The sequence below is a fragment of the Ovis aries genome, chromosome 3 (assembly GCF_016772045.2).
Source record: "Ovis aries strain OAR_USU_Benz2616 breed Rambouillet chromosome 3, ARS-UI_Ramb_v3.0, whole genome shotgun sequence".
Classification (NCBI taxonomy): Eukaryota; Metazoa; Chordata; class Mammalia; order Artiodactyla; family Bovidae; genus Ovis; species Ovis aries.
The window spans coordinates 78,746,651-78,760,876 of NC_056056.1; the positions used below are offsets into that span (position 1 = coordinate 78,746,651).

At 39.6% G+C, this 14,226-nt stretch overlaps 1 protein-coding gene across 3 annotated transcripts in view; it reads left to right on the forward strand.

Annotated features, from left to right (window-relative positions):
• SRBD1 (S1 RNA binding domain 1) overlaps positions 1–14,226 on the forward strand; it is a 227,919-nt gene that overhangs the window by 8,197 nt on the left and 205,496 nt on the right. For all 3 annotated transcript variants that reach the window (XR_009599843.1, XM_012172342.3, XM_004005979.5), the window contains exon 4: positions 7,329–7,709. Coding sequence is in view for 2 of the 3 variants with exons in the window: in XM_012172342.3 (XP_012027732.3) it covers positions 7,329–7,709 (381 nt within the window). In the remaining variant the exon portion in view is untranslated. The remainder of the gene's footprint in view (positions 1–7,328; positions 7,710–14,226) is intronic.

Genomic DNA, 14,226 nt, shown 5'->3' on the forward strand with positions numbered 1-14,226 from the left:
ACCCTTGTCTTGGTGACTTTTTGATCCTTTCCGTTATGCTTGATGTATGTATATTTTTTTTAAAGGGAAAGAGAGAATTCAATGGGAAGCATCTCAAGGGATATTGAGCTAGTGTTCTAGCTCAGTCAAAACACATGGAGCATTTGAGAAGATTTCATTGGTTTTTCATCTTGCCATGATGTAGCCACCACTGAACAAAATAATTGAAAATCCTATTTTGGGTGGAGCTAGAATTGGTAGTGTCTTAATAATTTTAAAATCTGTTGCTAGCAAGCATCGTAGACAAAATCCATCATTATTCAGTCTCTTCCTTTCCGTATTGCTATACTTTGCCAATCCACTGGCCATTCCTCTTCATTTGAAGAATTTAGCTCCAGCTTCATGTCTTCCTCTCTGCCATCTTCTGTAATTTTTCTCAGTGCTTTCCCTCTCCACTTGATGAGCCTTCTAGTACCTTGTGTTCCCGGTTCTTTAACCTCCACACCTCCAGTGACCTTTTCTTCTCTGCCTTCACTCTCCGTCTCATGGTCTCAACCTGAATCTTGTCATGACCAGAAGCTGTGCTACCTCTGACATTTCTATGTGTCTATCTCATTTTTGTACCATCAGCTCACCATTTCCTGTCTTACCACTCTACTTGTTCAGATGCCCTCACTGCCACAAGTTTGCTGTTTCTTCACAACTTCTTAGCAGTTCTCAGCCTAGGGAGCTTGGAAACAATGCCAATGCCTAGACCCCTTTTCCAAAGAATCCTGGAGGTGAGCTTGGTACCAGTGGTATTACTTTTTTAAAGCTCCTCATGTGATTGTTATGTATAGTCAGAGTTGAGATCCACTACCTAATCCTTTGACTCTAGAGCTCTGTCATTGTCCATCAGCCCCATTTTTTCCTACGTAATCTAGCCTAGATTACATAATCACTTTTTATTGAATAGTAAATAATAAGACTGTTTCAGTTCAATTCAGTTCAGTTGCTCAGTTGTGTCCGACTCTTTGCAACCCCATGAATCACAGCATGCCAGGCCTCCTTGTCCATCACCAACTCCCGGAGTTCACTCAAACTCATGTCCATTGAGTCAATGATGCCATCCAGCCATCTCATCCACTGTCGTCCCCTTCTCCTCCTGCCCCCAATCCCTCCCAGCATCAGAGTCTTTTCCAATGAGTCAGCTCTTCGCATGAGGTGTGGAGTTTCAGCTTTGGCATCAGTCCTTCCAAAGAACACCCAGGACTGATCTCCTTTAGGATGGACTGGTTGAATCTCCTTGCAGTCCGAGGGATTCTCAAGAGTCTTCTCCAACACCACAGTTCAAAAGCATCAATTCATTGACACTCAGCTTTCTTCACAGTTCAACTCTCACATCCATACATGACCACTGGAAAAACCATAGCCTTGACTAGACGGACCTTTGTTGGCTAAGTAATGTCTCTGCTTTTCAATATACTATCTAGGTTGGTCATAACTTTCCTTCCAAGGAAAAAGTGTCTTAATTTTACGGCTGCAGCCACCATCTGCAGTGATTTTGGAGCCCAAAAAAATAAAGTCTGCCACTGTTCCCACTGTTTCCCCATCTATTTCCCATGAAGTGATGGGACCGGATGCCGTGATCTTCGTTTTCTGAATGTTGAGCTTTAAGCCAACTTTTTCACTCTCCTCTTTCACTTTCATCATGAGGCTTTTGAGCTCCTCTTCACTTTCTGCCATAAGGGTGGTGTCATCTGCATATCTGAGGTTACTGATATTTCTCCCGGCAATCTTGATTCCAGCTTGTGCTTCCTCCAGCCCAGTGTTTCTCATGAGGTACTCTGCATACAAGTTAAATAAGCAGGGTGACAATATACAGCCTTGATGGACTCCTTTTCCTATTTGGAACCAGTCTGTTGTTCCATGTCCAGTTCTAACTGTTGCTTCCTGACCTGCATATAAGTTTCTCAAGAGGCAGGTCAGGTGGTCTGGTATTCCCATCTCTTTCAGAATTTTCCAGTTTATTGTGATCCACACAGTCAAAGGCTTTGGCATAGCCAATAAAGCAGAAATAGATATTTTTCTGGAACTCTCTTGCCTTTTCCATGATCCAGCGGATATTGGCAATTTGATCTCTGGTTTCTCTGCCTTTTCTAAAACCAGCTTAAACATCTGGAAGTTCACGGTTCACGTATTGCTGAAGCCTGACTTGGAGAATTTTAAGCATTACTTTACTAGCGTGTGAGGTGAGTGCAACTGTGTGGTAGTTTGAGCATTCTTTGGCATTGCCTTTCTTTGGGATTGGAATGAAACCTGACCGTTTCCAGTCCTTTATTTGATCCTACGTGGCTGACTTAAACTGAGGCACTAGGTGAGCCATAGCTTCTGCCTGCACTGAGCAGAAAACATCTTCACCAATGACTTGATTTGTTTTACATTAGATTCATACCAATTTGTTCTACAGTAGATTCATAACCTCAGACCGTTGATTTGCATCAGAAATACCTGGTAGACTTACTGTTTTTTTCCACCAAGTTTGATTTTCGACTTTTTTCTCTTAAACTTCCTTTGTTCCTTTCCCTTCTCTCACTCAGCTGATGCTATTGCCTTTTGTTTATTTGAGAATATGTGATGTTTCTCATTTTCCCATGACCAAGCTGAGACCAATTAAATAATAATGACCAATTAAATAATGATCTGCTCATATTTGTTTTCATCTTCTATCCTGTTGCCACGGAGTAAGTGTCATTCCCTGTACCAAGGATGGGTTTGCCTCTTGGGCTTATGATCTCATCCTCTCTCTTATAGAGTCTCTGTTCCCTCTGTCATCGCCTTTCTTTTCTCTTGTCAGCTTTTCTTCCTCAATTGTTTCTGAGTATAAAAATGCTCTTTTACATCTAGTTTTAAAGAAGCCTTCCCTTGACTCCATATCCCTTTCCAGTTAGCTATCAAGCTCACACAGTACAAGATAAGGCTGTCAAGGCCAAGGCCTACTGACTGATTCAACTGGTAAAGATAATGAATGACTTTTTTGATTTAGACAGTTTACAACTTTCAGAGACAGTGTAAAGAAGGATGGTCAGATTCTTCCTGGAGTTTTTGGTTTACCTCATAGGCTACCTAATTAGCATTTGAAGTGTTATGAGTGATTTAAAAACCTATGAAGGTGAAAGAAAATGTACTATGATTATTCAGTCAAAGATTCAGGTTAAATATAAGGAGAAAAAATATTTTCATGGCTTGTTAAGCTTGAGTATGTCACTGGGGAAGGCTGTAGAGTCTTAGAAGCTTTAAAAATGGAGCAATATTGCCATATGGTTTTGATCTGTATTTTGATCTAAACATGCTTAGATTCACCTTTTCTCAAAATTTTTGGTTGTTGGACTGCTTTACACTCTTAGAACTTACTAAGGACCTTAAGGGACTTTTGCTTATGTGGTTTATATCTGTAAATATATACCATATTAGAAATTAAAAATGAGAAAATAGTTGATTAATTAAAAATATTATTAAACCTATTTCATGCTAATGCAAATAACATGTTTTAATGAAAAATAGGTATATATTTTCAAAACAACCAAAAATTAATGGAAAGAATGATGTTGTTTTACATTTTTGCAATTATCTTTAATGTCTGACATATAGACGATAGAAGATAATTTAAATAAAAAAGAAATCCCAGCCTCTACACAGGTATGTATTTGGAAAAGTAATATGATGTTGATGTTGTAATAGCTTTTTTAGATAATTGTGGATATTTGATACTATATCCAAACTCAGTAAGTGGTACTTTCTAAAAGGTTTCTTTGTGGAATCTGTAACGACACTATATTCTGTTACAATAGAATCTGTTGGTCTGTGTTATTCGAATGGATCTTTTACCCATGCATGAACTTGTAACATGTGTTGGTCATTAGGCAAATGATAAGGCTTCCCTGGTGGCTCAGTGGTAAAGAATCAGCCTGCCAGTGCAGGAGATGCGGGTTCAGTGCCTGCATTGGGAAGATCCTGTGGAGAAGGAAATAGCCACCCACTCCAGCATTTTTGCCTGGGAAATCCCATGGACAGAGGAGCCTGGCAGGCTACAGTCCACGGGGTCACAAAGAGTTGGATATGACTTAGCGACTAAACAACATTTGGAAAATACTGGTTCACAGATTTACTGTGAGACAACCGCTGCACATCAGTATGCATTGGCCTGCAGCAGAAGTTCTTTATGTGAACATTTGCGCTTTACGTACATTTCATTACAGAGCATTAATACGAAAAAGGTGTGTTTTCAGGGACTGAAAATTTAAAAATTAATAACTTATACTGATTCATTCTTAAGTGAAACTGACAGTTGTTTTATTGCAAGTGTGTGACAGTGAAGGGAACAGTGATTATTAGTATGGCTTGGTGCACTGTCTTGGTTTTTGCTACCATTGCTCTTGTATGATTAGTGAAATGTCAAGTGCCTTGACATTATTATGAAAATAGTTGTAAACCTGCAGATCTCTTGAAAGGGTCTTGTGTCTGTAAGCAACACTGATAAACATTAGATAAGATTTACTTGAAGACTCCAGTACTTGAAGATACCGTTTTTCTCTTATTTTGAACTCCCCAGCTTTAAGTCATTTTACTTTTTCTTTATTTCTTCAGTTACTTCCTTTTCTCTCTCCTGGTAATTGGTTTGGGTGTAGTAGCCATGATAATGATGGTGGTATCAGCAGATATTTGATTACTTATCTTTTGCCAGGCAGCATGCTCAACAGTCCACTTGTATGATCCTACTTATTCTTCACAACCTGTTGTCAGATGCTGTAATTATCTTGGTTTTATAGACGAGAAAGCCAAGGCAAGAGATGTTAAGTGACTTGCTCATGGACCACAGATAATAAGTCATAGAACTGGGTTTCTAAGTCAGGAACATGAATTTTTTCAGCATTTCAGGAACCATTCTATCTTGGATGTCTTTATACCAGCCATGGTCATAAGAGTGTATAAGACCAGTGAAAGTCGCTCAGTCGTTGCGACCCCATTAACTATACAGTCCATGGAATTCTCCAAGCCAGAATACTGGAGTGGGTAGCCTTTCCTTCTCCAGGGGATCTTCCCAACCCAGGGATCAAACCCAGGTCTCCTGCATTACAGGTAGATTCTTTACCAGCTGAGCCATAAAGGAAGCCCAAGAATACTGGAGTGGGTAGCCTATCTCTTCGGCAGTGGATCTTCCCAACCCAGGAATCGAACCAGGGTCTCCTTCATTGCAGGTGGATTCTTTACCAACTGAGCTGTCAGGGAAGCCTGCATAAGACCAGAGTGATGGTTTAATAATGCATAGTTTTGATATAACCATCACAAGGAGTTAAGTTCCTGTGACTAGCACTGTCTCTCATTGGAGTGCTCTCATCTCATTGAAGTAAATAGAGAAAGTAGAGATGGAAGTGAAGTAAGAGATGAAGTAGAGATGAAATAAGTAGAGATGAAGTAAGTAGAGAAATAATAATCAGAAATTTACTTGATGAGCATGGGCTCAGATTAGGAGAATTAGATAAATTTTGGGGGTTTATTGAATACCTAATGTGGTCAAGGTACTCTGCTTGTCACACTAGTTTTAACTGCATAAATCTAAGGTAGTCTGATGTATCTATCTCACAAGACACCAGTCTTACCATTGGAATCAAATTATTCAAAATCTGTTTTCTGACTTTTTCTCTTCTTTGTGCATTACTTAGAATGCTGATCAGGAGAAGGGAATGGCACCCCACTCCAGTACTCCTGCCTGGAAAATCCCATGGACGGAGGAGCCTGGTAGGCTGTAGTCCATGGGGTCGCAGAGAGTCAGACACGACTGAGCGACTTCACTTTGACTTTTCACTTTTATGCATTGGAGAAGGAAATGGCAACCCACTCCAGTGTTCTTGCCTGGAGAATCCCAGGGACGGAGGAGCCTGGTGGGCTGCCGTCTATGGGGTTGCACAGAGTCAGACACGACTGAAGTGACTTAGCAGCAGCAGTAGAATGCTGATCATATTTGCCTTTTACAGATCTCCTTTTTCTGTTCTTCTGGGGCTGAGAACTCTTGTATGATTTACATATTCCTTCTTTAGCTATGTCAGTTTGATCAGGTTATTATCAGCTCTTATGGACTTCAGGGGAAATTCTATTTTTGTACTTCTATTCTTATCCATTTTGTTCCAATTACAAATGCAATACTGAGAGGATTATTTAATGTATATAATTTCCAGGTTAGGTGGTGATGGGTGGGCATTAGGATGAGGGTGTGGTTTGTAGTTTCTAGTATTTTCAGTAGTCAGTAATGCTGGGAAAAAATATCTGCTAGGAGAGGAAAGTGAATGTTTACTGACATTTAATTGGGAGTTCTTTTGTTCGAGTTTGTGCTATCTGCTTCACTCAGGTAACTGAAAACAGGCTAGCTTGTGAAATTGAAAATTCCATGGGGCAAGGTCTGTATTTTATTTCCCACTCTAGTGTCAAAACAACTGCCAAATGTCCTTGCTTCACTCCTGAGCTGTCACCCGGCAGGTGGGTGGTCCAGAGGACACCTGTGTGTACTGCGCTGCAGGCTCCTACGAAGAAAAAATGCCTGGTGCTACCATGCTGTCCTGCCATGTTTTCTTTCAGCAAAACAGGTAGCAGGTGTAGCCTGTTCAGTTTTATGAGCCTGTGTAACTCTTCTCTCATAAAGGGTTGACTTTTGATTGCAGATGTTAAATCTTGTTTTTTCTGCCAGGTGTATACCTTTCCTTTACTCATTAAAAAAAAAGAAACCTTTTATTTCTAAATAATTGTAATTTCACATTCAGTTGTAAAAAATAATACAGAAAGATATCATGTACCCTTTATCCAATTTCCTCCTATAGTAACATCTTGAAAAACTATAGTTTAAATATCACAACCAAGATATTGACATTGATAAAATCCCAGTGATCTTACTTAGATTTCTCCAGTTTTATTTGTATTCATTTGTATGCATGTATGTGTATATGTGGGTTTAGTTCTATGCAGTATTACCCTATGTGTAGGTCTCTGTATCCACCCCACAGAACAATTCCATCACCACAAGGATCCCTAGGATTGACCTTTTATAGCCACACCCACCTCTCCCCCAACTTCCACCCCCAACTCTGACTGCCCCCAAGTAACCATTAATTTTTTCCAGGAATATTATATAAATATAGCTGTACAGTATGTAACTTTTTGAGATTGTCTTTTTCTTCCCACTCAACAGTTTCCTTGAGAGTCTTTCAAATTACTGTCTGTGTGAATAATTTGTGCCTTTTCATTGCTAAATAATATTCCAGGGCCATTGATTTTTTAAAATCTTCTAATTCTCATCTGTTCTCTTTGTGGTTTGCTAGAATAACTCTATCGCTATTGCCGATGTTGATTTAGAAGACAAAAACAAATTGGAGACTGGGAAGACTCTGAAAACAGCAAAGACAAAACGGAAAAATTCAGCTCAGTCACCTTCAGCTCGGAGGACTAAAAAGCTGAAAACTGATGAAGAAGCCAACAAAGCCAGCAGCTTAGAGAGCAGAAATAATAGCACAGAGATGCCGTCCACTAGCGCCACGTGGGAAGGTGGGTGCAAGGAAGAGGAGAACAAAGACGACTTCACATGTGGTCAGTCTCCTTTGAAGAAAGTGAAGACTGAAACGTGTCCTCAGGGGCAGCCTGTCAGGCTTCCGGCAAATGCCAGTAATATTGAGGAGGTGGAAATGAATTGGGACATAGTACAGGTATGCACAGCCTTATTCTGTCACTTCAGTTTGATTCTCTTTGACTGAGGGGAGACCTGGGAGTTTTCAGTTCCCTTGTCACTTTTGCCAGTGGTTCCTGTAGGCTTTGGCTCTTGGGTACGTTGTTCGGTATTATAGCTTATTGTCATTAATTCTTCAGTTAAAAGCTGTGACCTCAGGAGAGTAGATTTCTTTCCATGGTGTTCTAGTAAACATGAACATGTATTCTGTAGACAGATCACCTCAACAGATTGGGCCCTCCTAAGTTCCTTGGTAAGTTTTTGCTTTGTACTTGGACTGTAATGCCCCATGAAAGCAGTGCAAGTGATTAAGTCATTGGCTGTTAGTACATCTATTTAGCTCTTAGTGTAATGTTGTAATATACTGTGAACCAGGCCTAGTAACTTCTTGAAGGAAATTTCTATCCAAATTCCAACTTGGGCTCCCATAATTATATTTCTTACTACAGGAGAAATCATATTTCTTCCAGTTTCTTTGATTAGCTTTGAGGATGGTAGAGAAGACCTGAGGAGTGACTCATTAAACAGTGATTCCCAATGTTTTGTCCACCCCCACACACTCTCTGAACATTTCAGACTTAATCATAGCAGTACCCCCTCAGGGTGGATGGGGATCGCCTCCCTTATTGTCTGACGCATGGTGATTCTGACGAGTGCTCCTTCCTCTGTTGGGAGAAAACTGCTCTAGAGTCCAGTGCCTCTCCTGGGAAATACCACTTCTCAGTCTGTAATTGTCTGTGTGTTACCTTTCTCTTTAGAGGAACTTCTTTTTACCCATGCTGCCTTTTCTATTACCTACTAGTTGAACATTGCCAGTAACTTTTAATTATGATTTTTCTTCTCTCTGACTCATTAAGGAATAGAATGTTGCCTCATAGCTTTCTTCTCATCCCTGAACAGTCCAAAATTGAAAAACAGCATAATTAGGCTCCTTTCTATGCCTTCTTTTTCTTTTTTTCACTTAGGCCTACAAGGAAATGTTTTAAAAGACATTTAAAACAGGCTGCATCAGGTTCACCCTGAAGGCTTTCTTGACATGCAGATCCCTTGGTTCCAATGCAGACCTACAAGGGCAGGTGGGTGTGTCCCACTTCCCTTCTCTTCACCTTAACTTCTCAGCCTATCTCTGCTGTTGACATAGATCTATCTCTAGTAGCTGACCCTGAATAGGAAGGAGGGGGATGGTTTCAAAGCACAGGAAGTCTCTTGAACTATGGAAATAAGTTTTGCAAAATGAAGTCGGGTTAGTTATTCTATGAAACTCTGCTTCACATCCATATCTCATAATCTGTGTAAAAGAAAGAAATGAAAATAACCCTACCTATGACAGTTGTTTACAGGTAATAGAATCATGCTTCTAATGAGCTTAAGCAGAAAAGAGGATGCAGGGGCCTTTCGAAGAATGCAAGGGACAAAGCGTGATCAAGTCTTCTAAGGCCTTGAACCAGAAATTGGAAAACTGAGGACTTGAGGAAGCCATTTTCTCAATTTTCTCTATTTCAGAGATTTCATGATCACCCATTTTCACCCCTTCTGTGTTTGAGTTGTTGTTTTCTCTTGGCAAATCAGAAAGCAGATCAGATTTCCCTACTTCTTTACGAAAGGTGGGAGATGACAGCCCCACAATTCATTTACCATTAGTTTTAGCTAGTGAAGAGGGAAAAGTGTAAGGTGAGAACAGGTCCCCAGCTGCCAAAAGGTGAGTGGCAGAAGAAGAGCAGCCAGGAGTAAAAGTTTCATCTGTAAACCGGTAGCAGGAATGTCCATGTGATGTTTAAATATCAAATGGAAGTAAGCTTTCAGGTCTAGAACTATTTTATGGCCTTTGACCATATTATCTGGGTAGTATGAGTGTGCTTGTCTTTCCTTTCAATCCTAAGCATTTTTTTCTCCTTATATGAATAGTGATTTTTGGCAGCACATTCTCAGAATGTGCCACTCCGTTGCATGTGAGTTGGGAGAAGTGGTTGCCTCAGCTGTGACCTTTGCTGAGCATCCTGAGGACCACTAGTAAGCTCAGCATTTTCTAAATGGGTTTAGGAAAATTGCCTGGGGAACTTTAGGTGTGGCTTACTTGTTTGGGTTTTTAAAAGATTTAACCAGGTACAGTCATCCTTGTCTAATCTTGAATTACTTTTAAATCTTGTCATATATGTGGACTTTCTGTCCTATGCTATTTTCCATAAGCAGGAGAGAGAATCATTTTATCTGCCAAACATGTTGAGAATAGTGGCAGGTGTTAAAGGGAAACGGGCAAAGCAGAGTGAGAGTCAGCAATGCCAAGTCAATCAGCAAGACAATCAGGAAGGCTTTGAACATTTGAGTGAGACTCAGTGAAATGCTTGTGGTATACATATTAACTACCACAGAATGAAATGTATGCTCAAGTTCTTTGGGGAAGTTCTGACAAGTACCTCATTAGTAAGGAATGGGTGATGGAAATTAACTGTATAGGAATTATTCAGTCTTGAACATAAGGGAAATGTTATTTATATTTCCTTCATTTTAAGGACCATGGACCCTGCCCACCATGATACCTTGGTCCTCTTAACTTTTTCCTTTCAAGGTGGTTTTTTTTTTTTTTTCAACACTAAAGTTCCATAACTTTTTCAGGAGCATCACTGTCTTGTTTGGGGAGGGACTTGACCTATAAACACACTCTGTATCTATTTCCTGATCAGGTTCTGGGATCACCAGACTCCTCAGGGAGAAACAACCTACTTCATTGCTTTTCTGCAAACTGCAAATGTGTGGTTGCCTTAAGAAATTAGTTTTTGTTAAAGTATGTTATATCATTAAGCAAATACGTTGTGAATACCATAACCTTTATAAGAATTTGAAGAGATGACTAGCTACAAGCAGTTTTTGAGAAAATTAAATGCCCTGAAGTGGTGATTGCTATTATGTAGTCTATTTTGAGGGAGGTGGGAGTAGAGGAGCCATATGCAATATATTAGTAATGTTTGCTAAATCAGGGAGGAAGAGTGAGCAAAACCTATTTATTAGCCATTTTCCCCATTCTTGCAAGAGATGATGTGGAAATAATGTGGGTGAGGAAGACCATGGGGTGACAGAATAGGGGAAAGAAGTGGGACGGGAAGGAGACGAATGTCTCTGAGTTAACTTTCTCACAGCACTTTTACACATAAGCATGTGTCACTTGTTAGGAGGAATTAAGTAAAAACAGTTGGGTTGACCCTTGCTTTTTTATAATTTAGCTGGAGGTATTTATGATGGACCTTAAACTTTCTGAAATATATATGGAGAAAATTGTACTAAAGTACTTCACTTCAACTTCATATACCTTAGTTCAGTTCAGTCGGTCATTCGTCTCCAACTCTTTGCGACCCTATGAATCACAGCACGCCAGGCCTCCCTGTTCATCACCAACTCCCGGAGTTCATTCAGACTCATGTCCATCGAGTCCGTGATGCCATCCAGCCATCTCATCCTCTGTCGTCCCCTTCTCCTCCTGCCCTCAATCCCTCCCAGCATCAGAGTCTTTTCCAATGAGTCAACTCTTCGCATGAGGTGGCCAAAGTACTGGAGTTTCAGCTTTAGCATCATTCCTTCCAAAAGAAATCCCAGGGCTGATCTCCTTCAGAATGGACTGGTTGGATTTTCTTGCAGTCCAAGGGACTCTCAAGAGTCTTCTCCAACACCACAGTTCAAACGCATCAATTCTTCGGTGCTCAGCCTTCTTCATAGTCCAACTCTCACATCCATACATGACTACTGGAAAAACCATAGCCTTGACTAGATGGACCTTAGTCGGCAAAGTAATATCTCTGCTTTTGAATATGCTATCTAGGTTGGTCATAACTTTTCTTCCAAGGAGTAAGCGTCTTTTAATTTCATGGCTGCAGTCACCATCTGCAGTGATTTTGGAGCCCAGAAAAATAAAGTCTGCTACTGTTTCCCCATCTATTTGCCATGAAGTGATGGGACCAGATGCCATGATCTTCGTTTTCTGAATGTTGAGCTTTAAGCCAACTTTTTCACTCTCTTCTTTCACTTTCACCAAGAAGCTTTTTAGTTTCTCTTCACTCTCTGCCAAAGGGGTAGTGTCATCTGCATATCTGAGGTTATTGATGTTTCTCCCGGCAATCTTGATTCCAGCTTGTGTTTCTTCCAGTCCAGCGTTTCTCATGATGTACTCTGCATATAAGTTAAATAAGCAGGGTGACAATATACAGCCTTGATGTACTCCTTTTCCTATTTGGAGCCAGTCTGTTGTTCCATGTCCAGTTCTAACTGTTGCTTCCTAACCTGCATACAGATTTCTCAAGAGGCAGGTCAGGTGGTCTGGTATCTAAGTGTTCAAAAATGTAAGCATGTAATAACTTTCCAGTTATTCAAGAAACAGAATGTTAACAGCAGCCTAGAATCTCTTCATACCCCTTCTTAATCCTGTGTCCCCTTTCCTAAAACCACTCTTCTGACTTCTAACATCATACATAGTTTTCCTTTTGCAGTCTTTAGGAAACTTATTTGTGTGGTAAAATAAGCGATGTAATAAATAGGTTAGGGTGAAGAGAACAGCAGTAATAGAGAGCATTTCAGAAGGGAGGTGTCCAGTTGCTGGTTTGATTTTTGAAAGAATAAAAAATTCTCTCAGTGCTAGTCATTTAAGTGTTATTTAATTTAGATATAAGTTATTTTAAACTGCAGGTGCTGCCTGGATTATTAAGGCAATAGTTTAGTTGTTGATACCCAGAATTTTTCTTTTTTTAACTGAGAAGATGGAAATATAGACTTTGAAGAGTAGATTCTCAGGCCACTTGGAGAGAAGGCCATTTTGTTAGGGGTTTTGGATACCATGACAGCACCATGTCTCCTCTGCAGTAGGATTCAGGAAGAGAAGTGAGACAACTTGATTAATTTGTACTTTTGCCTGAAGAATATCATCCTGCTTTGCCCACAAATCAAATTTTTGAACTGGTAAAATAGCATGTGGGACTTTTGGCCATTTACTTGACTTCTTTGAGCATCAGTTTTTATATCTGTAAAATGAAAATCAGTTTAGTTCAGTTGCGCAGTTGTGTCCGACTCTTTGCGACTCCATGGACGATAGCCTGCCAGCCTTCTCTGTCCATGGAATTTTCCAGGCAAGAATACTGGAGCAGGTTGTTGTTTCCTACTCCAGGGGATCTTCCTGACCCAGGGATCGAACCCATGTCCCTTGCACCTCCTGCATTGGCAGGTGGATTTTTTAGCACTGTGCTACCTGGGAAGCTTGCAAGAACAGTAAAAGACAATCTGGGCTGTGGGGAAGAAATGAAGAGTAATACTTCTATGAATGCAGTTTGAGATGCCTAATAGGTTTTCAAGAGAATACATCAGGTAGCTTACTTAAATGAGTCCAGAGCTCATGCGGAAGAGAGCAAGGGCTGGAGATATGAAGCTGACTTTCTCCCCAGAGAGTTGGTATTAATTCATCAGAATACATAATAAGATGTAGGCCTAAAGGATTTCAGGTATGCAGAGGAATGAAAGTATCCTCAATAGTCTCTGGAGTTAAGCCATTTATTTCATCTGTTGTTTAGAAATTTAGTCTGTTTTATATATTGCCTTAATTTTGTTGACAAGTTGATAATGACAGTTCTTTAATAAGTTTTGAATTTTTCTTTAATTTTTGGCATATCTCAAGCAGTAGGATTGAAATAATAATAAAACATATGCCTTTCATGCTTTACTTCAAAAATCCACTTAGCTTTTGAGAACAGTGACTGAAATTGCATTTTGTTTTTACTGTTCTCCAGGCTAACTTCTCTGAACTTTTCTGCTTACATGTACCTTTTGCTGAGACCTATAGACTTTAAAAAAAAATAATTATTTTGAGTATGTGGTAAATGGGAATCAGAAAATGCCAAAGACACAGAAGGATCTTCTTGCCCTAGCTCTAAGTCAACCAATTACCTTTCCCCCAAATAAGCCATGTTCCAAGTTCTTGTAATTCATTCCATGTCAGTTCATACAAGAGTAAGTTACATGGTATTCTCCATGGGTGTATAATTTATTCACCAGTTCCCCATTGTAGACTGGTTTTTGCTGACTTCTACCATACTATAAAAAGTTCTTCAAAAAATATCACTGTAAATAAGAATCATTTTCCAGAAGTATGAATATGTCAGAACAAAATTCCCAGGAGTGTAATTGCTGGATCATAGAGTTTACGCATTATAAATTTTGATAAATACTGCAAATTGTTCTTCCTCCAGAGGTTATAGCATTGTACCTTCTCATTAGCAATAATTGAAAGTGGCTTTTCCCGTCATTTATGCCAACACAATGAGTTACCAACTTTTTAATCTTTGATGTCAATCTGAAAGGTTAAAAATGCTTATCTCATTGAGACCTGTAGAATTTGGATGATACAAAGTGGTTTTTATTGGGTTTTATTGAATTAGTGAAATGACTATTCTGTGATTATCAATATATATTCTTTATTTCATGCAATTTTCTTTTTTTTAAACCATAGCAGTTAGTTTCTAAGT